Source organism: Capricornis sumatraensis, chromosome 4 (genome assembly GCF_032405125.1).
Source record: "Capricornis sumatraensis isolate serow.1 chromosome 4, serow.2, whole genome shotgun sequence".
Taxonomy (NCBI): domain Eukaryota; kingdom Metazoa; phylum Chordata; class Mammalia; order Artiodactyla; family Bovidae; genus Capricornis; species Capricornis sumatraensis.
The window spans coordinates 87,486,148-87,509,306 of record NC_091072.1 but is presented as its reverse complement, the minus strand read 5'-3'; the positions used below and the strand labels follow the sequence as shown (position 1 = coordinate 87,509,306).

At 40.6% G+C, this 23,159-nt stretch overlaps 1 protein-coding gene across 1 annotated transcript in view; it reads right to left on the bottom strand.

Annotated features, from left to right (window-relative positions):
- PTPRB (protein tyrosine phosphatase receptor type B) overlaps nucleotides 1–23,159 on the bottom strand; it is a 123,045-nt gene that overhangs the window by 90,960 nt on the left and 8,926 nt on the right. The window contains exon 3 of the mRNA XM_068969825.1: nucleotides 20,544–20,794. Coding sequence (XP_068825926.1) covers nucleotides 20,544–20,794 — 251 coding nt within the window. The remainder of the gene's footprint in view (nucleotides 1–20,543; nucleotides 20,795–23,159) is intronic.

Here is a 23,159-nt window from a genome sequence, read left to right as displayed (position 1 = left end):
AAAAGGAAAAAAGTGAAAATTATTTCAATTCTTTCAGAAATCATGTTTTCTTTTGTTTAATTAGTGAAAAAATGAAGTTTCTACTCCTTGGAAGATTCTATGGGTTGTTACTCTGCAGCTAGACTGCTGCTGCTGCTGCTGCTGCTAAGTCGCTTCAGTCATCTCCAACTCTGTGCGACCCCATAGGCAGCAGCCTACCAGGCTCCTCCGTCCCTGGGATTCTCCAGGCAAGAACACTGGAGTGGGTTGTCGTTTCCTTCTCCAATGCATGAAAGTGAAAAGGGAAAGTGAAGTCGCTCAGTCGTGTCCAACTCTTGGAGACCCGATGGACTGTAACCTACCAGGCTCCTCCGTCCATGGGATTTTCCAGGCATTAGTACTGGAGTGGGGTGCCATTGCCTTCTCCAGCAGCTAGACTAGAGATCTCAAATCTCCTTTTCAAGTCACAAATACTCAAAGAAGGTCAAACCTAAAATATGTATGTATTTTTGGGAAAATGGAATTTTTCTTATTTATTTGCCCAGGTCACTGGTCTTAATAAAGAACCTTTACCCTCCATATTTTACCCCTCAAGTTCAATGGCTATTCACAGCCTAGCATGCCTTTCAGCATCATCAGAGACACTCCTCTCCTCTCTCCGCATTAGATACTGTCAACCTACAAGCTGCCTTTGGCCTTTACAGGAGTCTTTTTCAGCTTTATTCCTTTTTAACATCACTATTTCCCTTTCTGGTGTATTCAGAAAGCAATGTGATTTCCTTGTCTGTAAAACTGGAATAATGCCTACTCTAAATACTTCCCGGAGATATTATGAAGAATAAGATTACATGTGTTAAAGCACCTTTGCAAACTTTAATGTGCTGCCAGTTAACCTAGTAATAGACTGCATCCAAATCACACACTTCACTCTTTTTTAAGTTCATCCATCGCATAGGATCCACTTACCTAACTTCTGCTGCCCATCCTTCTTTGTCTTTTCCAGTGAGGTTTTTGCAGTTTTTTTCATAGATTGGCCCCTCAATTTGGAATCTTTCCACTCCAATTTACTAAATACTCCTCTTTCCCTTGCACAAAACTTTGCTAAATCTTATTTTTAAGTTCTCCACACTTTCTCATTCTTTATTAAAAAAAATACTACAATTCCAACTTACTGTACCCTATCAGTTAACTTCAAAATTGTATTTTTAATACATAATATACTGTCTGAATATGATGCTATATACTGCCTTATAATAGAGGCAACTATACAAAAAAAAAATGAAAAGGACTAGTCAAACAAGGCAATAACAAAATATCCCCACCACACTCTTCAAATGCTTCTAAATTCTATAATTAATAGTGATCTGCTAATAATAACCCTGGGGATAAGAATTAGGAAAAGGAGGAGCAATTTCTTTAAGTACAATGATTTTATTATTGATCTATCAAAGAGAGACATTGTACATTTAAGATTGTGTGTCTTTTATCTATTTTGATACCAATGTGTATGAAGAATTACAGCAATCTATGAAGGAAAGGACTAGGAGTCAGAGATTTTTTTTCCCCAAAGATATATAATTATTATTTTGTTTTGTTTTGTTTTGAGACTCTTAAGGCTCATGGCAAAGCCCCCAATTAATTAGTGGGTCCTAAATAACCCATAAGAATGAATATATTATGAAACAAGGAGAGAAAGTTTAAACTCAGGTTTTTACTGATTACACCTTAAAGGCTGATTTTCCTTTTAGAAACCCTTATATGAATATGAAAAATTAGAGAGATGTGTAGTAGATTCAAGGCAGTAAGGGACTGGGAAAATCTGCCAGATAACATCTTTTACAAAAGGAGTTTATTTGAAACTACTGTACAAAGTACAAATAAAAGAATTCATTTTCTTCTTTGTTCTCATCTTTGTTTGGAATTCCTCACCTTCTTTGAAGCTATTTATCCTGTTTAATTAGTGAAGAACAGAGCCTGGCACACTGCAGTCCATAGGGTCACAAAGAATCAGACACAACTTAGCGACTAAACAGCAACAAATCCTGTTTAATGCCACTGCATTTGCTTTATACCTTGCTGCATTCCAGAAATTCAGAGTCAGCCCCTGTAACTTTTCAGGGAGAACTTCTCTTTGCCACTATGAAATCTTTCCCAGACTGCATGGGAAGGGTGGGGCTGTTTTTTTAATTAGATATATGTCTAAAATCAAACTGTTGGTTAAACAGCTGCCTTTTAAACAAATAGTCATAACAATTAATGAATAATTTCTCTAAGTGACATTCATTATGAATTCATAGATGATAGCATGATTCTTTTCACGTTATGAATATACATGTTGAATGATACAACTGATCATCAGGGGTCCTGGGGCCACGTTTTGAGAATTGTTACTTTACATCCAAGTTTGAGCAGGGTGCAGAGAAGTTTGAGGGGATGCAGGGAGAGTGGATTGGTAAATCTGATTGGTTAATTCAAACTTCTCACTCATGACCTGAAAGGTCTTTCATGACCTGGCCTCTGCTCCCTCCATGCCTCTCTCTTGCTTGCCTCCTATTCTCCAGCACCCTGAGTCTAATAATCCATTTACTCATTCATTTAGCAAATACTGACTGAGCACCTACTGTGTGCCAAGCCTTGTTATAAGTTATGGAGACACCCTAAGGAGCTGACTCTTTTCTGCCCCAGGGCCTTTGTGCCTGCAGCTTTCTCTTGGACCACTCCTGCCCACAGGCTCTGCTTAGCTATCTTCTCAGTCTTTAGATCTCAGCCTAAACACATCCCTGTGGGGCCAGACCCTTTCTGACCTCCTGGGGTTAAGTATGCCGTTATCAATTTTCCTCTCAGCAACCCATTTATTTAATTCTGCACATTAATGACACTTGGTAATAATCTAATTATTTATACATCTGTATACTGTCTGTCTTCCCTGGCCATGCAGAGAATTCCTGTGGGCAGAGTCTTTGTCTGTCTTGCTCCTCTGCATGGAACTTGGCAGTATGGTGGAGTTTCAACAAGTATTTTTTGAATGAGTAGATGAATGAATGAATGAGTGAGTCTTTGTAGCTGCTCAATAAATATTGTCATCTGAATAAATACTTTAAACAAGGCCTTCTAGACATGTTCCTGCTATATACCTCAAAGATCATCTTGAAAGGCAGGGAGTGTGAGAAGAGAGAAGAAGAGAAGATCGATTTTGAAGAAAAAGAGGTGGGAAAAGATGAGTGGGAGAAAAAGAAGAAAGAGGAGGGAAGGAGTAATCTTTAGGACAGTGGTTCTCAAAGGCTAGAATCAGCATCATCTGAGGACTTGCTAGAAACACAAAATCTTACGGCTCTACCACAATCTGAAGAATCTGAAATATTCTGGTGGAGCTCAATAATGTGCGTGTGGTGTTTAACAGGCTTTCCTGCTTTAGTTGGTGAGAAAGAGCTATCCAAATTCCAATAAAAAGTCTTAGATTGTCAGTCCTGAACACCGAATCCTGAATCAGATCATTTTATATTAAAGAAAGTTAATGATACTTCATTCTTTTAAATTTCACTGAGCTCTCTGGTTACAAGAAATATATTGGCGATTTAAAAGGTCTTGAACAGTTTTAGAAGGTGTCAAGTAAAGTGGTGACATAATATATAATATAGTATATATTTTATATAGTATATTTACAATATGTATTAGATGCACATTTTGATATTTAACACTTCTCCATAAAGTACAGATGCTAAAGGGAAAATGATCAGCATGCAGCGAACAGCAGATGACAGGCCAATTCTGATGCCTTTTTCATGCAGCTCTCATGTCTGTTTCCTCAGAGATTTTTAAAAAGAAGAAAGCCTAGCAATTAGGGAATGTATCAATTAAAAACAATTACAAGATGGCAAATCCTTTTCTCTGTTTAAATTTGAACTGGCTCTGTAAGTAAATGACAGCAGAAGTGAATACAATTTTAACCTGCCACAGGTGTCATGCATTTAAAAAGGGGTTTATTAAAATTTAGGTAAGATAATTTTGATAAACAGTTTTCTAAAAAGGACCGTGACTTTTGTGTTTAGAGATACTATTTTGGGATGCTTACATTTCAGGGAAGCTTTCTAGCTTCCTAGATCCTAACCTTACTAGGTCATAGGTCTCCAGGAAAATGGAAACAAATAGAAACATTTGGAAGTGGTTTAATGAGGAGGTGGACTAAATGAGAAGGTACATGTTGTATGACTAGCACTTCCCTGGCTAAAGGGCACAAGTGTTAGACAGTGTGAGTAGTAATAATAGTATATGAAAGCAATAAATCATGGATGCTGAGCACCCAGCAATGCTAGGGAATGACAAAGTCCACGAATGAGAATGTCCTTCTGAGCACATCCAAATAATAATAAACTACCCTCTCTGTCAATCCCATATCCAAGAGGAATTCTTCAGTAGATCAACACAAAAGACCTTCACTGGCTGCTCTGACTGTTGGCCGTGCCAAGATTTTTTTTAAATCCTGGAAGGGAGGGGTGGGAGTGCCGGATGTGCCTCTAGCAGCAGCCCCATCATTTCTCCCAGACACATCTCTAAGGTTTCCTGGTATTTTTTTTTTCTACATAAATTTCTCACCCTCTTCCCTTCCCCCACTTTTTTATTTTAATCTAGAGGAAATGGGCTTTGCATAGCTTTTGTCAGAGCTTTATAACTGTACACAGAATGACTTAAAACCAGATGTGACTGTAAACGAATCACTTTTCCAATCTCAAGCGATTCTGTTGCATCTTCGTTCCCACGTTTCACGTGCTGTCACCACACCCGTGGAAATGAATTGGCTCACATATGCACCAAATCAAGAGGTTAATGTGGCCAGTGGGGATGTCTATATGGGAGTGACTGCTATACATTCCGCTGTCAGGAGCTAGGTCATGATCCTCAAAACATGGCTAACACTGGCTTTAAGGAAAAGAAGAACAAAAACAAAAATCACACATCTCGTCTCCCTTAGAAAGAGATGATTGGAGGGTAAGGGTTTTTTTTTCTGTGTATCATATTAGACTGTTGACTAAGATCATGTGTAGTATGGGGGCTTCCCAGGTGGCACAGTGCTAAAAAATCTGCCTGCCAATACAGGAGATGCAGGAGACGCAGGTTTGACCCCTGGGTCGGGAAGATCCCCTGGAGTAGGAAATGGCAACTTGCTCAGATATTCTTGCTTGAAAAACTACATGGACAGGGAAGCCTGGTGGGCTGCAGTCCTTGGGGTTGCAAAGAGTTGGACACAACTGAGCAGCTGAACACACATCATGTTAGAACATTATTTCTCAAGAATTCTCTGGAGGTTGTAAACAGAGGACTCTATTTGGCCAGCACATATTCCTTTTCTGGCTTTTATAGTGTGATCTTAATACTGTTTTTTTAAAAATGGAATAAGCAGATAATTTTGAGAAAAATAGGAGATTCTTTTCATGGTAAAAAGTCCACATTTTGACTTTTCATTTAAAACAATTAAAAAATTGTTTAAATTTTTGCTGGGCCCCCATCCTGCCCACCTCTTCCATATAGCTTTCCCATTCCGCCCTTCTCTATTGGATGAGGCAGACACAGGGCATCTCAGAGTCCTCTGAATGTTGGAGCTGACAGTTACCATAGTGAAAAATCAAAGGGGCCTTACCATATTTTTCAAAAATACGATGATAAAACCATCAGCTACATTAGAAAACTCTTGAAGAAAGAAGTCTTGGCTCTTTGTTATCTCCCCATGGCCATGTTGTGGAGACTCAATGACTGTTCATTTATCTAACACAGTAAATATTCATATTTCACCACTCAACAAGGACACGGCTAAGTATTGGGGAATCTTAAAATAATTGTATTCTTCAGTTGTTCCATTGCAGATGTGGAACCCTCAGTTCAGTTCAGTTCAGTTCATTTCAGCTGCTCAGATGTGTCCGACTCTTTGTGATCCCATGGACTGCAGCATACCAGTCCTCCCTGTCTGTCACCAACTTCCAGAATTTACTGAAACTCATGTCCGTTGAGTTGGTGATGCCATACAACCATCTCATCCTCTGTCATCCCCTTCTCTAGCCTTCACTCTTTCCCTGCATCAGGGTCTTTTAAAATGAGTCAGTTCTTCACATCAGGTGGCCAAACATTTGGAATTTCAGCTTCAACATCAGTCCTTCCAGTGAATATTCAGGACTGATTTCCTTTAGGATGGACTGGTTTGATCTTCTTGCAATCCAAGGGACTCTCAAGAGTCTTCTCCAACACCACAGTTCAAAAGCATCAATTCTTCGGCACACAGCTTTCTTTATAGTCTAACTCTCACATCCATACATGATCACTGGAAAAACCATAGCCTTGATTAGACGGACCTTTGCTGACAAAGTAATGTCTCTGCTTTTCAATATGCTGTCTAGTTCGGTCATAACTTTCCTTCCAAGGAGTAAGTGTTTTTTAATTTCATGGCTGCAATCACCATCTGCAGCAATTTTGGAGCCCAAAAAAATAAAGTCTGACACTGTTTCCACTGTTTCCCCATCTATTTCCCATGAAGTGATGGGACCGGATGCCATGACATAGTTTTCTGAATGTTGAGCTTTAAGCCAACTTTTTCACTCTCCTCTTTCACTTTCATCAAGAGGCTCTTTAGTTCTTCTTCACTTTCTGCCATAAGGGTGGTGTTATCTGCATATCTGAGGTTATTGATATTTCTCCCAGCAATCTTGATTCCAGCTTGTGCTTCTTCCAGTCCAGCATTTCTCATGATGTACCCTGCGTATAAGTTAAATAAGCAGGGTGATAATATACAGCCTTGATGTACTCCTTTTCTTATTTGGAACAAGTTGTTCCATGTCCAGTTCTAACTCTTGCTTCCTGTCCTGCATAGAGGTTTCTCAAGAGGCAGGTCAGGTGGTCTGGTATTCCCATCTCTTTCAGAATTTTCCACAGTTTATTGTGATCCACATAGTCAAAGGCTTTGGCATAGTCAAGAAAGCAGAAATAGATGTTTTTCTTGAACTCTCTTGGTTTTTTGATGATCCATTGGATATTGGCAATTTGATCTCTGGTTCCTCTGCCTTTTCTAAAACCAGCTTGAACATCTGGAAGTTCACAGTTCATGTATTGCTGAAGCCTGGCTTGAAGAATTTTGAGCATTACTTTACTAGCGTGTGAGATGAGTACAGTTGTGTGGTAGTTTGAAATAGCTCGACTAGAATTCCATCACCTCCACTAGTTTTTCATAGTGATGCTTCCTAAGGTCCACTTGACTTCACATTCCAAGATGTCTGGCTCTAGGTGAGTGATCACACCATCTTGATTATCTGGGTCACGAAGATCTTTTTTATATAGTTCTTCTGTGTATTCTTGCCACCTCTTCTTAATATCTTCTGCTTCTGTTAGCTCCATACCATTTCTGTCCTTTATTGTGCCCATCTTTGCAAGAAATGTTCCCCTTGTTATCTCTAATTTTCTTGAAGAGATCTCTAGTCTTTCCCATTCTATTGTTTTCCTCTATTTCTTTGCACTAATCACTGAGGAAGGCTTTCTTATCTCTCTTTGCTGTTCTTTGGAACTCTGCATTCAGATGGGTATATCTTTCTTTTCTCCTTTGCCTTTTGCTTCTCTTCTTTCCACAGCTATTTGTAAGGCCTCCTCAGATAACCATTTTGCCCTTTTGCATTTCTTTTTCTCGGGGATGATCTTGATCCCTGACTCCTGTATAATGTCACGAACCTCCATAGTTCTTCAGGCACTCTGTCTATCAGATCTATTCCCTTGAATCTATTTCTCACTTCCACTGTATAATTGTGAGGAATTTTATTTAGGTCATACCTGAATGGTCTAGTGGTTTTCCCTACTTTCTTCAATTTAAGTCTGAATTTGGCAATAAGGAGTTCATGATCTGAGCCACATCAGCTCCTGGACTTGTTTTTGGTGACTGTATAGAGCTTCTCCATCTTTGGCTGCAAATAATATAATCAATCTGATTTTCGTGTGGACCATCTGGTGATGATCCTGTATAGAGTTTTCTCTTGTGTTGTTGGAAGAGTTGCTATGATCAGTGCATTCTCCTGGCAAAACTTTATTAGCCTTTGTCCTGCTTCATTCTGTACTCCAAGGCCAAATTTGCCTGTTACTCCAGGTATTTCTTGACTTCCTACTTTTGCATTCCAGTCTCCTATAATGAAAAGGACACCTTTTTTGGGTGTTAATTCTAGAAGTTCTTGTAGGTCTTCATAGAACTGTTCAACTTCACCTTCAAGGGGCATAGACTTGGATTACTGTGATAGTCAATGGTTTGCCTTGGAAATGAACAGAGATCTTTCTGTCATTGTTGAGATTGCATCCAAGTACTTCATTTCAGACTCTTTTGTTGAGGTTTTGTGGAACCCTCAGCATGACAGAATTCAAGAGTACCTAGTACCTAAGCCTTCAGATAAACTAGTGCCTAAGCCACCTCTGACTCCACGAAAGATCTAATCCTTCTGGAATTATCCAGAGGTCATTGGTTTCAGACCACCAAGATCAAAACTCATAGCAAATCATCTGTTGTGGCATTCTCTTGTCAACTCTGCTGTCCTGGGCTGGAATCACAGCCTTGTGCAAAGAGGCGCAAGAGTAAATGTTCACAGATACAGGTGAAGGGCAAGCACCTGATAAAGCTGCACTGGCAGTGTGTGCTCATTGACCCAGGTCTACTTGAGATCCAGATAAGAAGAGCTCTGACGAGAAAACAGGCACCTCCTGTGTGCTTCCCAAACAGGCAGTACCCCAGTGGTGACCTCGTCTGGATTTAGCAGTGGTAGGATTCTGTTGCCAGCTCACCCAAACAGTGGGAAGAATCAAAAAAATTTTCCCTTCAGAGACATTCCCTAGAATTCATGGAGTTTCCCCTTTCAGTGACTTTTCACCATATTTCATAATAACTGGTTTTCAAAGCTGTTATCCTGTGAGTGGGCTATGTGAGTAAAACCAGTATGTAACTGGGGTAAATTGCAGAGATTTAAAGAACTTAGCAGTCTTTCCCAGAGCATCTTTATCTTCATACTTATCAGTTGGCTCACCCACCAGTTCAGACCCCTGGATTTACTGTTCTTTCTCGCAAATTCATCATCATTTCTCATGATGTTTGCTATCCTCTTCCCCAACCCAATCCTCTCTCCTTCCGGTCCTTGAAGAAGATGGACAGGTCTTCTTAGGTCTGAGCCACTGGTCTACCTCTAACTCAAGAGCATCCCTTGGATTCTGCCCTATACAAGCCCTTAAGCAAATCACTCCTTTTATTTTTTTTAACTTTTTTTGTTTTGAAATAATTTCAAACATATGGATAAGTTGTAAAAATTATAAGAGTGAGTACTATGACATATCCTTACCAAGACCCATTCATCTTTTTCTAAGATTCTGCCACAATTTCAGAGTAAACTGCATATCTCCTGAATGAATTGTTTAATATCAGTAAAGACATCAAATTTAAGAAATGCAAAATTGATATAATGCTTTAATCCGTAATCCATATTTCAGTTTCACCAGTTGACTCAAGCATTCTTTTTGGCATTTGTTGTTGCTGTCTTTTCTCTAAGAAGGATCCCACCCAGGATTCTGTGTTATATTTAGTTGTCAAGTCTCTTAATCTTCCATAATCTGGAACATTTCCTGTCTTTAAAACCATCCTTATGACATTGACCTTATTGAATAATATGTCAGTTATCTCTATGGTACGTATTTCCCTCCATTTGCAATTGTTTGATGTTTCCTTATGATTAGATTCAAGTTATAGGTACCTTGTCAACAGAACTGTTCCTCTTCTCTTGGGTTCAGTGTTTTTTCTCTAACAGATTAATTATTCAATTATTTTCCAATGGATCACAAATATAACTGCACATTAGAATCCATGAGAAGATCTTTACACTCTGATGCTGAGGTCCTATGTTGGTAAATTCTAATTCAATAGGTCTGAGGGAGAATTTGAGAATCTGTATTTTTAAAAAAGCTTCCTAGGTGATTCTGATGTGTGTAAGACCAGGACTGAGAGCCACAGACTTCCTATCTCAATTTGCACATCCCGGCTTCTCCTTCAATCTCACTTTCCTTCCTTTGCTACATTCTCTCCCCTCTGCATCAACCCTCACCTGGGCTCCTCCTCATCTGCCAAACGGAATCCATGTGCTAGACAAATACTGGGAGGTTAAAAAGCTCATGTCAATTCACATGCTCTGTTTTATGGGTTGCATTTTATGTGCATGTGACTCATATTGTGACAATATATGAACACAGCCTTTTGGTGCACCAAATGGAGAGTCAGGCAAATCCCCTATAATTAAAAGAAAATGAAAGGAAAGAAAAATCCTAGAGATTTTAAAGCCAGAGAGGGTTGAGTGAATCATAAGCCATATTATGCTATTGGCACATAACAGTCCACGTTAGCGGGAAATCTGAGAGAACTACAGCCCTTTGTCAGAATTAGACTTAAATGATGCTAATTATAAATTAGGGTTGTCAAGGACACATCCCTCCCACAATATTGTACCCCCTTGCATGAGCTCCTGTGCTATGACCAGTCTTAGCATCTGTTTATCTTTTCTCCTATTCACTCTAGACAATCTAAGAACCTCTTGATTACAAGGAATCATTAGGGGATGGTTTGGAATGTTTCTTTTTACTGTATGTTTGCACTTCTGCTTCTAGGTTTTTGTCTCAGAAAAGGGGAATGTTATCCCATTTTTAGTTGTGGCCACAGAGGAGTGGGGCAGTGGGGAGGTGCCCCTGTGTTTATGTAACATGATAAAGGAGTTGACCCCAGACTTGCTAGGGGTGGGTTTGTTTTTTTTTTTTTTTTTGCATTTGTCTCCTCAATTATTTGGAGACTCATGTTGGGCGGTGATGTCTCTGAGGGCCAAATGAAAGGAAGCACAGAGCCATTAAACCTGCACCAGCACCACAATGGCTATTCATGAACTGAGGAAATGTGGTCCCTCTCGCAGGCCTGGCCAGGGCAGGATGGCGGTGGGGGAAAGAAGGGGGTGTGTCTCCAAGCAAAACTGATGGGTGCTTAGTGGAACCAGCCAGTAACATTTTTAATGCATGTTCAGTGCTTCATTCCTTTGAAAGCATTGTCACGTGATAATGCTAGCTCATCTGGTTCTTACAACAACCCTGTGACATAGGCAGGGTAGCAAAAATGAGACAAAAACAAGAAGCTAGTGTTAATTTCTAAATTAGTCAACATTACTGAATACTTACTGTGTATAGACAATGCACTAAGCCCTTTTCTTAATCCGATTGTAATCTTCATAGCTGTTTTATGTGGCAGATAGAGTACCTTAATTATCCTTATTTTAAAGAGGAAGCAAGTATGACTTGAGTAACTACTAGTTGATACCACTTGGATGTAAACCAGGTTTCTCTGGCACGAAAGCCCTGGCTCTTTACCACTTTATCAATCCATCTCCCCCAAGGTCACATGGCTGAGAGACGATCCAGATCAGTCCTTTCTTGAGAACCCACGACTCAAATGATAAATGAACTCTGCTCAGAGTTTGAAGAGAAACACAGTTCCGTGGCCTGTCTTCTCTTCTTTTGAAGGCCATTTCTGCACATGTAATTTCCGCCTGCACCTCATGCTCAGGGCCCCAAAAGATTGACTTCCTGCTACCTCCACTCCTGCCTGTCTCTCCTTGCCCATAGGAAATGGCTAATACATGAAGGGTGAGCCTCTGGCATCCACCGCTAGCCTGATCTACACCTGGGCTTGTGTACAAGGACAGAGTATATCTCTGTGGATGTGGCACACAGGGGTGCCTGGATGAAGGTATGTGCAGGGGCTGAAATCCAGCCAGTGTTCCAATATGGAGCCTCGTGCATGCCTGCTAGAACCATGTGCCTGGAAATGCCTTTTTTTTTTGAATGAACACAAAGAACCTGGAGTCCAGCAGCAGTTCAGTGTCTTCTCAGGTTCCACTTACCCACCCTGGGCCCCCTTCCTTCAAGATTGTACACTTTGCTAAGTTACAGCAGAAGACTGAAATTAGATGCATTAATTCTGCTACTTGATTATTTAGCTTTTATGGCACCATACCCTCCCACCCACTGACTTCCCAGGTGGCTCAGATGGTTAAGAATCTGCCTGCAATTCAGGAGACCCAGGTTCGATCCCTGGGTTGGTTTCAATCCCTGGGTTGCGTTTGATCCCTGGGTTGGGAAGATCCCCTGGAAAAGGGAATGGCTACCCACTCCAGTATTGTTGCCCAGAGAATCCTATAGACAGAGGAGCCTGGTGGGCTACAGTCCATAGGGTCGCAAAGGGTTGGACACACCTGATCGACTAATACTTTACTTTCACTTTCCTCTCACCCCATCATAACACATGCACAAAAGTGCCATCAATGTGGGAAACTAAGGCATTTAGTGAGTCCATGAGAGAGATATTGTGGATGAAGGATGAGATTTATCTAGATCAGTTGTTCTGGAATTTAAAAGTACATCCATGTGACTTGGAGGGTTTGTTAAAAGAAAGATTGCTGGGCCGTACACTCAGAGACTCTGATTCACTTGGTCTATGGTAGGGCCATAGTCTCTGCATGCCTAACAAGTTCTGGATCTGGTCTCCATACTTTGAGTACCACTGAGCTAGACTGGACATGGAACAACAGACTGGTTCCAAATAGGAAAAGGAGTATGTCAAGGCTGTATATTGTCACCCTGCTTATTTAACTTACATGCAGAGTACATCATGAGAAATGCTGGGCTGGAAGAAGCACAAGCTGGAATCAAGATTGCTGGGAGAAATATCAATAACCTCAGATATGCAGACGAAACCACCCTTATGGCAGAAAGTGAAGAGGAACTAAAAAGCCTCTTGATGAAAGTGAAAGAGGAGAATGAAAAAGCTGGCTTAAAGCTCAACATTCAGAAAACGAAGATCATGGCATTTGGTCCCATCACTTCACGGGAAATAGATGGGGAGACAGTGGAAACAGTGTCAGACTTCATTTTTTGGGGCTCCAAAATCACTGCAGATGGTGATTGCAGCCATGAAATTAAAAGACACATACTCCTTGGAAGGAAAGTTATGACCGACCTAGACAGCATATTGAAAAGCAGAGATATTACTTTGCCAACAAAGGTCCTTTCTAGTCAAGGCTATGGTTTTTCTAGTGGTCATGGATGTGAGAGTTGGACTGTGAAGGAAGCTGAGCACCAGAGAATTGATGCTTTTGAACTGTGGTGTTGGAGAAGACTCTTGAGAGTCCCTTGGACTGCAAGGAGATCCAACCAGTCCATTCTAAAGGAGATCAACCCTAGGATTTCTTTGGAAGGAATGATGCTAAAGCTGAAACTCCTGTACTTTGGCCACCTCATGTTGACTCATTGGAAAAGACTGATGCCGGGAGGGATTGGGGGCAGGAGAAAAAGGGGACAACAGAGGATGAGATGGCTGGATGGCATCACGGACTTGATGGATGTGAGTTTGAGTGAACTCCAGAAGTTGGTGATGGACAGGGAGGCCTGGTGCGCTGCGATTCATGGGGTCGCAAAGGGTAGGACATGACTGAGCGACTGAACTGAACTGAACAGAACTGAGCTAGATATTTCTTGACTCATACCATAGGCAAGCTTCTTATTGCATCAACTTTGTCCTTGTAAAGGCACACACACACAGACACACAACCACATAATACTGTAATGGTAACAATAATAGCAATAGCTAATATTAATTGAACACTATTTTCCAGGCAATATTGTAGGCACGTAATACAGATTGATTCCCTTAATTCATGTCCAGGATGAGAAAAAGAGAGTATTGAAGCCAAGTACTGGCTCAGGTTTACAATCCTCCAAACTGACATAAGAGGATGTGAGGAAAGAGAAGGAAAAGGACAAAGGTAGGGAAAAATCCTGCTCTGAAAAGAGCCAATTTAGGACAGCTTTGCAGGAGCATCAGTGAGTGATGTTGGGTTCCAAATCATTTCTTTCTTGGCCTTCATCTTCATAAATAGGAGCTCTATGCAAGAGAATAAGGTGACTAGATGGGCAGGAGTGTGTATGTGTGTGTCTACTTTCCTCTTTGCTCTGCTACTGTTTAACCATGGTGAGTCCTTGGGTGAGTCCTTGCCTCTTTAAGCTGCTGCTGCTAAGTTGCTTCAGTCGTGTCCGACTCTGTGCGACCCCATAGATGGCAGCCCACCAGGCTCCCCATCCCTGGGACTCTCCAGGCAAGAACACTGAAGTGGGTTGCCATTTCCTTCTCCAATGCATGAGAGTGAAAAGTGAAAGTGAAGTCACTCAGTCATGGCCGACTCTCTGCAATTCCATAGACCATAGCCCACCAGGCTCCTCTGTCAGTAGAATTCTCTAGGAAAGAATATGAAATGGGTTGCCATTGCCTTCTCCAGGGGATCTTCCCAACCTGGGGATTGAACTCGGGTCTCCCGCTTTACAGGCAGATTCTTTACCATCTGAGCCACCAGGGAAGCACAATAAATACTATGGTAGATTGTTTAATGACCACAGATTCATCTCACCCAATATGTGCCCCCTTTCAAAGAGACTTTGCAGCTCTTTCCCATGAAGAAGTGATTTCTACCTATCCACCTCAGTCTGGCCTGGCTCAGGATTCCATTGACTGATTGAATGTGGCAGAAGTAATGTGTGGTCACAGACCCTAGGCCTCAGTAGGCTTGTAGCTTCCATCTTTCCTCTCTTGCAAAGCTTTCCAAAACCATCCGGTAAAAAAGCTGGTATCATTTAATGGAGGCTGAGAGGCCAGGTAGAGAACCAAGCATGCAGCTAGTTCAAAAGCTAGCCATGGAAGAGGCTACTGTGAAGCTTCCAACACATCTCAGCCCCCATGCTGAAGGCAACTGCAAGAGTGAGCCTGGGTGAAACCAGCAAAGGATGCCTCCAGCCCCACCATCCAACTAGCAAAACCATCAGAAATAGTAAGCTCTCATTGTTTTAAACTACTAAGTTTTGGGCTTGTTTGTTACACAGTGATGGAAAATAGATACAAGTACCCACCTCCCAGAATATATGAAAGTACTTAGCATAGTTGCTGGCACACAAATTTTAGCTATTACTTGTTATCCCCTGGACTCTCTTCTTTGTAGATAGTGAAGCATCTCTTCACGTTTCCTTCCTCATTACTCAAAGGAACTCTTGATGGGAGAAAAAACACAAAAACATCCCACTTTCTCATTTTAAGTTTTCTGTGACAGCCTACCCTCCATTCCCAGTCCTGTGTTCTAATCCCAACTCATCCTTTGCTTGTAGGTCTAGAACATATGGTTACTTCATAAACGGGAGTTAGTAGTGATGTCATTGCCTTTCCAAGCAAAAAATCTTACTATTTCAGTTCTTGTTCTTTCTTTGCCAGATCTCTTTCAGGTCAAGTGTGCTAACTGCTACCTAGTGGCTACATATGTATGGGAACAAAAGGAATGACAGATAATCTAAGCACGTCACTAATTAAAATAACAACTAGGAACCAGTGTCTGTTTCTGGATGAAGACTGCATTAAAAATATGAGATGTTCATCAGTATATATCCAACTTCCACACATGTGAAAATTATTACAGAGCTCTTATACTGTCTCCAGTACTCTTGCCTGGAAAATTCCATGGATGGAGGAACCCAGTGGGCTGCAGTCCATGAGGTTGCTTATGGTCGGACACGACTGAGTGACTTCACTTTCACTTTCTTACACTGTCTAAGTCATTTATTCATTAGGGGGCAGCAGAGGGTGAGATGGTTAGTTAACATCACCAAGTCAGGATGCACATGAGTCTGAGCAGCTCCAGCAGATAGTGAAGGGCAGGGAAGCCTGGTGTGCTACAGTCCATGGGGTCACAGAGTCACTTAGCGACTGAACAGCAACAGAGTACTGATCCTGTGCTCAGTGATTTTGACGACATCATGCTCTCTATGTGCCTCTGTAACAGCACCTTTGGTTTCAGACGCCCCACAAACTCTGGAAGATAGTAGGTGCTCAATGAATCAGCATGGAATCCATGACTGGATTGAAGTGATAATAATTCGCAAGTTTCTTTAAAATACTAATCTTGTGTGAAAGTTGGAATCATGTCCAACTTTCCATCCTGTCCCATCTCAGCTCTTCCATGTCCATCCCTCCCTCCCTCCTCCCCACCTGTTATTTGGTTAATTCCTGTACTCTGTGAAGCTCAAATCAGATATTCTGTCCACCAGAAGACATTACGTAAAACCTCCACAAGGCCGGGAACCTCTCTTTTGTATTCCACCCAAACCCAAGTAATCTCCATTCCCCTCATCACCGCAGCAGATGGTGAGTTTCTTTAGGGCAACAACCTGTCATTCACCTTTGAGTCCCAGTAAATACAGCAACCACAGCTATTACTTCTTAAGTGCTTACTAAGGATCAGGTACTGTGTTAAGCATTTTATAGGCCTTGTCTCTCCCAGTCCTCACAATAGCCCTAAGAGGTAGAGGTTCATTTTAATAGATGAGGAAACTGAAGCTGGTCACTACCTAGTAAGAGGAATTCAGGCCTTTGACTTCAAAGCCTGAGTTCTTAACCACCGTGTTTTGATACTAGTTAAGTTTTCAAGAAATATTATTATTTGTTGAATGTATGAACATTTTCCAAAGTCACTGGACAGTCATTTTTTTTTTTTGGTGGGTGAGGGTGGAGAGTTGAAGAGTGATTAAGAGATGAAACAGGAGAAATTACGAAGGAAAAAATGTGTATATAATTAGTCCCTGAATAAAATTCTCTCTCTCTCTCTCACTCTCTCTTTATATATCATAAAAGAAACATATTGAACACTAGATACACATAAACTTCCAACACTTGGTGCTTCATCTGGGAGCTCATATAAACCTTAGCATGAATTTCCCTTAGAAAAAATTAAAACTCAAGAGACAAAAAAACCCAACAGAGTGTTTCTCACAATCCAAGGCTGCAAACCCAGCTCTGGGCTGGATCACATGAGCTCTGTAACACAGGACTGGGTTGCTCCTGGAACTCTAGAGCTGGCTGTCCTTGATTCATCCCAGTAAAGCTCAGCCACATCTAGGAGCTTCCTGTATGTTTGTTTCACAATGGTAAAACTTGGGCAAAAATGAGGCAATATTCTTTTTTTGCTAAAATACATCCTTATAGTGTTCAGGCAGATATGTTTCTATTGATTATAGTTTTTATTTGGCATGTGTTTTATTTGATGCAGTTTTTTTTTTGGTACTGATCTTTCTCTCTCTGTCTCTCTGTCTCTCTGTCTCACTCTCTCTCTCTCTCTCTATATATATATATATATATACACACACTCATATGTATATATATGCTTGCTGTTGTTGTTGTCTTGCCACTAAGTTGTGTCTGACTCGTTTGTAACCCCATGAACTTAGCCCTCTAAGCTCCTCTGTCCATGAAATTCTCCAGGCAGGAATACCGGATTAGGTTGCCATTCCCTTCACCCGGGGTTCTTCCTGACCCAGGGATTTAACCTGCGTCTCCTGCACTGCAGGCACATTCTTTAACATTTGAGCCACCTGCTGCTGCTGCTGCTAAGTCGCTTCAGTCGTGTCCGACTCTGTGCGACCCCATGGACTGCAGCCTACCAGACTCCTCCATCCATGGGATTCTCCAGGCAAGAGTACTGGAGTGGGGTGCAATTGCCTTCTCCGTTGAGCTATCTGGGAAGCTTATAAGTTCTAAGTAAGTTCAGTCACACAGTCATGTCTGACTCTTTGTGATCCCATGGACTGCAGCACGCCAGGCTTCCCTGTCCATCACCAACTCCTGGAGCTTGCTCAAACTCATGTCCATAGAGTCGGTGATGCCATTCAACCATCTCATCGTCTGTTGTCCCCTTCTCCTCCTGCCTTCAATCTTTCCCAGAATCAGGGTCTTTTCCAATAAGCCAGTTCTTCACATCAGGTGGCCAAAGTATTGGAGTTTCAGCTTCAACATCAGTCCTTCCAATGAATATTCAGGACTGATTTTCTTTAGGATGGACTGGTTTGATCTCCTTGCAGTCCAAGGGACTCTCAAGAGTCTTCTCCAACACTACAGTTCAAAAGCATCAATTCTTTGACACTCAGCTTTCTTTATAGTCCAACTCTCACATCCATACATGGCTACTAGAAAAGGCTTATATATACGGATAAAAATAGTACATATATACTGATATCAACAGACACACACGCACAGCCTCTTGATGAGGATGAAAGAGGAGAGTGAAAAAGCTGGCTAAAACTCAACATTAAAAAAACTAAGATCATGGCATCTGGTCCCGTCATTTCATGACATAGGGAAAAAAGTGGAAGCAGTGACAGATTTATTTTCTTGGGCTCCAAAATCACTGTGGACAGTGACTGCAGCCATGAAAATGAAAGACACTGTACCTTGGAATGAAAGCTATGACAAACCCAGACAGTGTATTAAAAAGCAAAGACATCACGTTACTGACAAAGATTCATATATTCAAAGCTATGGTTTTTCCAGTAGTCAAGTATGGATGTGAGAGTTGGACCATAAAGAAAGGTAACCACTGAAGAATTGATGTTTTCAAATTGTGGTGCTGAAGAAGATTCTAGAGAGTCCCTTGAACTGCAAAGAGATCAAACCAGTCAATCCTAAAGGAAATCAACCCTGACTCTTCATTGGAATGACTGATGCTGAAGCTGAAGCTCTAATACTTTCGCCACCTGATGTGAAGAGCTGACTCATTGGAAAATACCCTGATGCTAGGAAAGATTGAAGGCAAAAGAAGAAGTGGGTGGCAGGTGAAGAGATGGTTAGATAGCATCACTGACTCAGTGGAAATGAGTTTGAATAAACTTTGGGAGATGGAGAAGGACAGAGAAGCCTGGAGTGCCACAGTCCATGGGGGTCTCAAAAGAGTCAGACATGACTTAGGGACTGAACAACAGCAACATATACACAAAATACACACATCAGAACAGAAAAAAAGTAGATATAAATATTTAAGCTCAGCTCTAAGAATCCTCTTATAAACTGGTGTTAGAATGCAGTTTTAGTCAAGGCACATTCAGCCAGAATGAGAAGGTGCTCCACCAGGAAGTGTTCAATTTCCCAAGCAAGTGGTGAAACTGTCACTGACATCAGTGGTTGAAAGGGCTCAGGGCTTGGAGATTTAGGGAGACCCCAGGGCTAGTTCATGATGACACCTTCAAGTAACAGCTCTCCTGCTCCTTTTCCCTGTCTTTCCTTCCCACTTTCCAGCCCAGATATATCTGAAACCATGAAGATCAAGCTTGGAGAGGTGAGTATATAGCTGGTGAGATGTGAGAGAATTTGAAGACACTCCCTTTTCCCCTATTTCAAGACCAAGCTTGGTGGGGTGATGGAAGGGAGAAGCTAACATTTCAATTGAATTTAGGGTTTGAGTTATTTCTTGAAATGGTATTTATGCTAATAGGCTGACAGTGATTATTGAGCTTTAAATTGATTAAAGAGTGTCCAGAAAAGTCATGAGGCCTTCTGAACTCTTCAGAGACAATGCAAGAAATAGGTTGGAGGGCAGATTTATAACACTGGCTCTATTTGTTTTGCAATCAATAATGAGGTATGGGTTCACTAGCCAGGAGTCATGTGCAATTTTAATTTCTGCACAATGCAAAAGAAAACAGAGCACTAAAATGGTTAAGTCACATGCATAGTGTTGAGCTTTTACTTTCTTTAAATTACTTGGGTTGCTTTTGTGTGTGTTGATGTGCTCAGTCATGTCTGACTCTTCGTGACGCCACAGACTACTGGCAGCCAGCCTCCTCTGTCTATGGAATTTTCCAGGCAAGAATACTGGAATGGGTTGCCATTTCCTCCTGCAGAGAATCCTCCCGACCTAGGGATTGAACCTGCGATCTCTGCATCTCTTGCATTGGCAGGTGGATTCTTTACTGTTGCACTCCCCGGGAAGCCCTCAGGTTGCTTATTATGAAACAGCTAAATACTGCCAAATGAAACCTTAGCTTTTAAAATGTGCTTTAATTACAGCTATTGTCTAAAATGATGGCCTAAAACCCTGAATGGAAAGCAAAGCCAAAGAGGTGAACACCTGAAATGGAAACACTATGTGAACAGATTCTACAGCCGTGTCCTGGCTGCTCCTGAGCCATTTACCTGTCCTCTTGTGGATGCTGATGTAGAATTGCTATGTGACTTAGCTTATCCTTGTCCATCTTCACAAATCTATTATAATGATTCCTGAATCTTCCATTGCTTTGTGACTCTCTCCCCTCCCTTATAAGCATAAATGATTGTGACCTATATGCAGGGGGACCTGCAAGTTACTGACTGTAATTTTTACTTCCTGATTTTAATTCTTGTAAGACTATGAACCCTGACTTCAGTTCAGAAATGTGGCCAGTCTACAGGAGTTATAATTATCTTCAGCTTATAAAGGTGTAGCCATTTAAATTCTACCTCCAAGATTTTCTCATTATGCAAAATGCCTTCATATACAATTAACAACAAAGACACAGAGTGCCTCATCACCCACTTGAGTAGCATTATTTCCAGCAAAGCCAGTCTTTTCAAGCAATGAGCTTTCTGAGGCCTTCCCAAGACACACTCCATACACTCCTTTCTCCTCACTTACCTCTTCCGTGGTGCTGGAGAAGGGTGGAGTAGTCCAGGGAACCCAAGATGTCATTCCAGCCATCCATAGACTGGGATGCTGCCTCTGGCTGCTGTTCTGGCTGTAGTTTTCCGGGGTACTTCTGGTGAAGGCCTCGGTGGTATTTCTAATAAGGTGTCCCGGGCTATATGGAAGTGCATTAAAAGTAGCGGGGGTCTGGGGAGGAGCTGTGTTTCTAATGCTCCTTACCGAGACTTCAGTTCCCGGGCCAGCTGAGGTAAAGAAAGGACAGGAGCTAAAATTACCCTCATGCTCTATACAGTCTCCATATAAAAACAGTTTTTCTTAGAAAAAGACTGCTTTGACAATGGGCATGTAGATAAGTTTCAGTTACACAAAAAATAGAAGATAGTTTGAGTGTGACCATACTCACTTGCCCTGTCTGTGTCACCTGTCTTTTATCCATCTCTCCAGTTTACAAGGTGCAGGGAGAATTATGGAAACTGTGCTATCACGGATAAGCACAAAAAGAGGCTCAAGATGGAAAAGGTCTTTTTATAATTTAGCAAGATGTAAATATCAGCTGTTCTCTCAAATGTTAATAAAATAACCATGACCATTAAGCATCTTTTCCTTGAGATGTGGAGGATTGTTCAGGGTACCCTGTATATGCGGTTGCCAGATGTAGCAAATACAAATATGTGATGCCCAGTTAAATCACTATTTCACATAAATAACCAAAGGCTCAGTATATTTAATATATCCTCAATATACAACATTACAAAGATTATATTATATTGTATGCTAGGAATATGCTTATACTAAAAATTGTCATTTATCTGAAATTCAAACGTACCTGAGTATGGTATATTTTATCCAGCAACCCTACCTGTACATCTACTAAAGCTTTGATAAATGTTTGGACATTCTCCCTAGTTTCTGTTTGCTTTTATCTTCCTGAATTCTGTGCCACTAACTATCACTGCCATTGTGCCTGGCATATCTAGAGATGTACTCATTCCTGGGATGTCTTCTATAGGACAGATCCAACTGTACTATTAGTAATATGCCTTTACAGCAGACTCCAAGAAGCAGTCTTAATTCTGCACTATTAATTGATTTAAGTGCTAGAATGTCCTTTTACACAGATACTATTGTTGGAATGCAAAAAACTCTATGTGTGGAGATTAGTATTTTGGCTATTTCGAGCTTTGGCCAATGTCAGTCCCCTGAGTTGATTACTACCTAAGACAATTTTAGCTCTCATATCCTCAGAAAGAGAAAAGGTTTAATGGTGAGGTGAGGGCAGAGACAAGCTTCCATATACCTAGCATGTAATTACATGCCTTCGCATGTCAACCTATGTTTACTCTTCTTCACTAAGCAGCAGTTGGTAAGTTCTCTTCTTGAGAACTATTTTTTTTAGTCAGTTTATAGAATTAATTCAATGGATGAAACAAGACTTTCCTCAAGTTAGGCAAATGATCAAAGCACTCCTGAAATTTCTTTTGCAAATAACATAGTTTATCACCATTGCAAGTAGCTTTGGGATGGATATCTTATGGAAAAAATTCTGCTCTTCTGTAACTGTCTTTAATTAACCTTCTAAATGTATTTTTAAAACACTCCAAACCAAACGAGTTCATTTTCCAGTTTAGGACACCACCTTTTTCCAAAGAAAGAACCTACAGAATATTCAAGTCTGGTACCCCTTCATTTTGTGTCTATGTTTTAACTTGTGCTATTTAAAAAAACAGGAAGGAAACTTTAGTCTTAACATTTAATTTCCAAATTTTGTGAATTTCAAAACAAACTTTGTTAGGCATCACAATCTCCTTTGGAGCTTGCTGGAATATTGAAGCCTTGCTACCCCACTCCCTACCCCCAAATTATGATCTAGTATATCTGGTGTGGGATTGAGCACACGCATTTCTAATACATTTCTCAGGTGTAATATACATCTAAGTATATAATTTTATCCATATGTACAATATGAGCCAAAGCTGAATTCTAATCATGTCTTATGTGGGAATTGAAGAATTATGAAGTGGATGAAAAGAAAGAAAAATCCATCATAGAAATATATAAGGTGATTAAAATAATTTCATCTTTCCATTGCCTGAACTCTTTGTTGAAATGAGTGTTATGAAATTATACTAAAAATAGTAGATCTCTGTGTGTTTTGTGTTCTATAATTCTTCTGATGTTCTTTTAAAAGATATATACATTTTACAGTTTATGAAATAACAAGATGTGTTTTGACAAATGCAAGGAAAAGTTCCTACACAATGGAACAATATGTTGAAGCTATTTTTAAAAAGCTTTATTGTACCATTGCTATTACATTGTTTCCACATTATACACAATTCCTCTTAGAACACAATTCAAAATAAGGTGGACCATCCTAGGTCCAATCTAAGAAGTTTAGTACTTAATGTAGAAAAAATAAAGCTTAGCACTTAGAGCTCACCTATAAGATGATTTGCAATGACTATGTCATATCAAGACCATATTTCTAATGAATTTCTTTAAAAAGCAATATGCATTTTAATTTATTAATTCATCTATGATTGCCTCAGAAATAATCAATAATAGAAATGGAATTTTTGTATAATGATAGTGGAGACAATACACAAT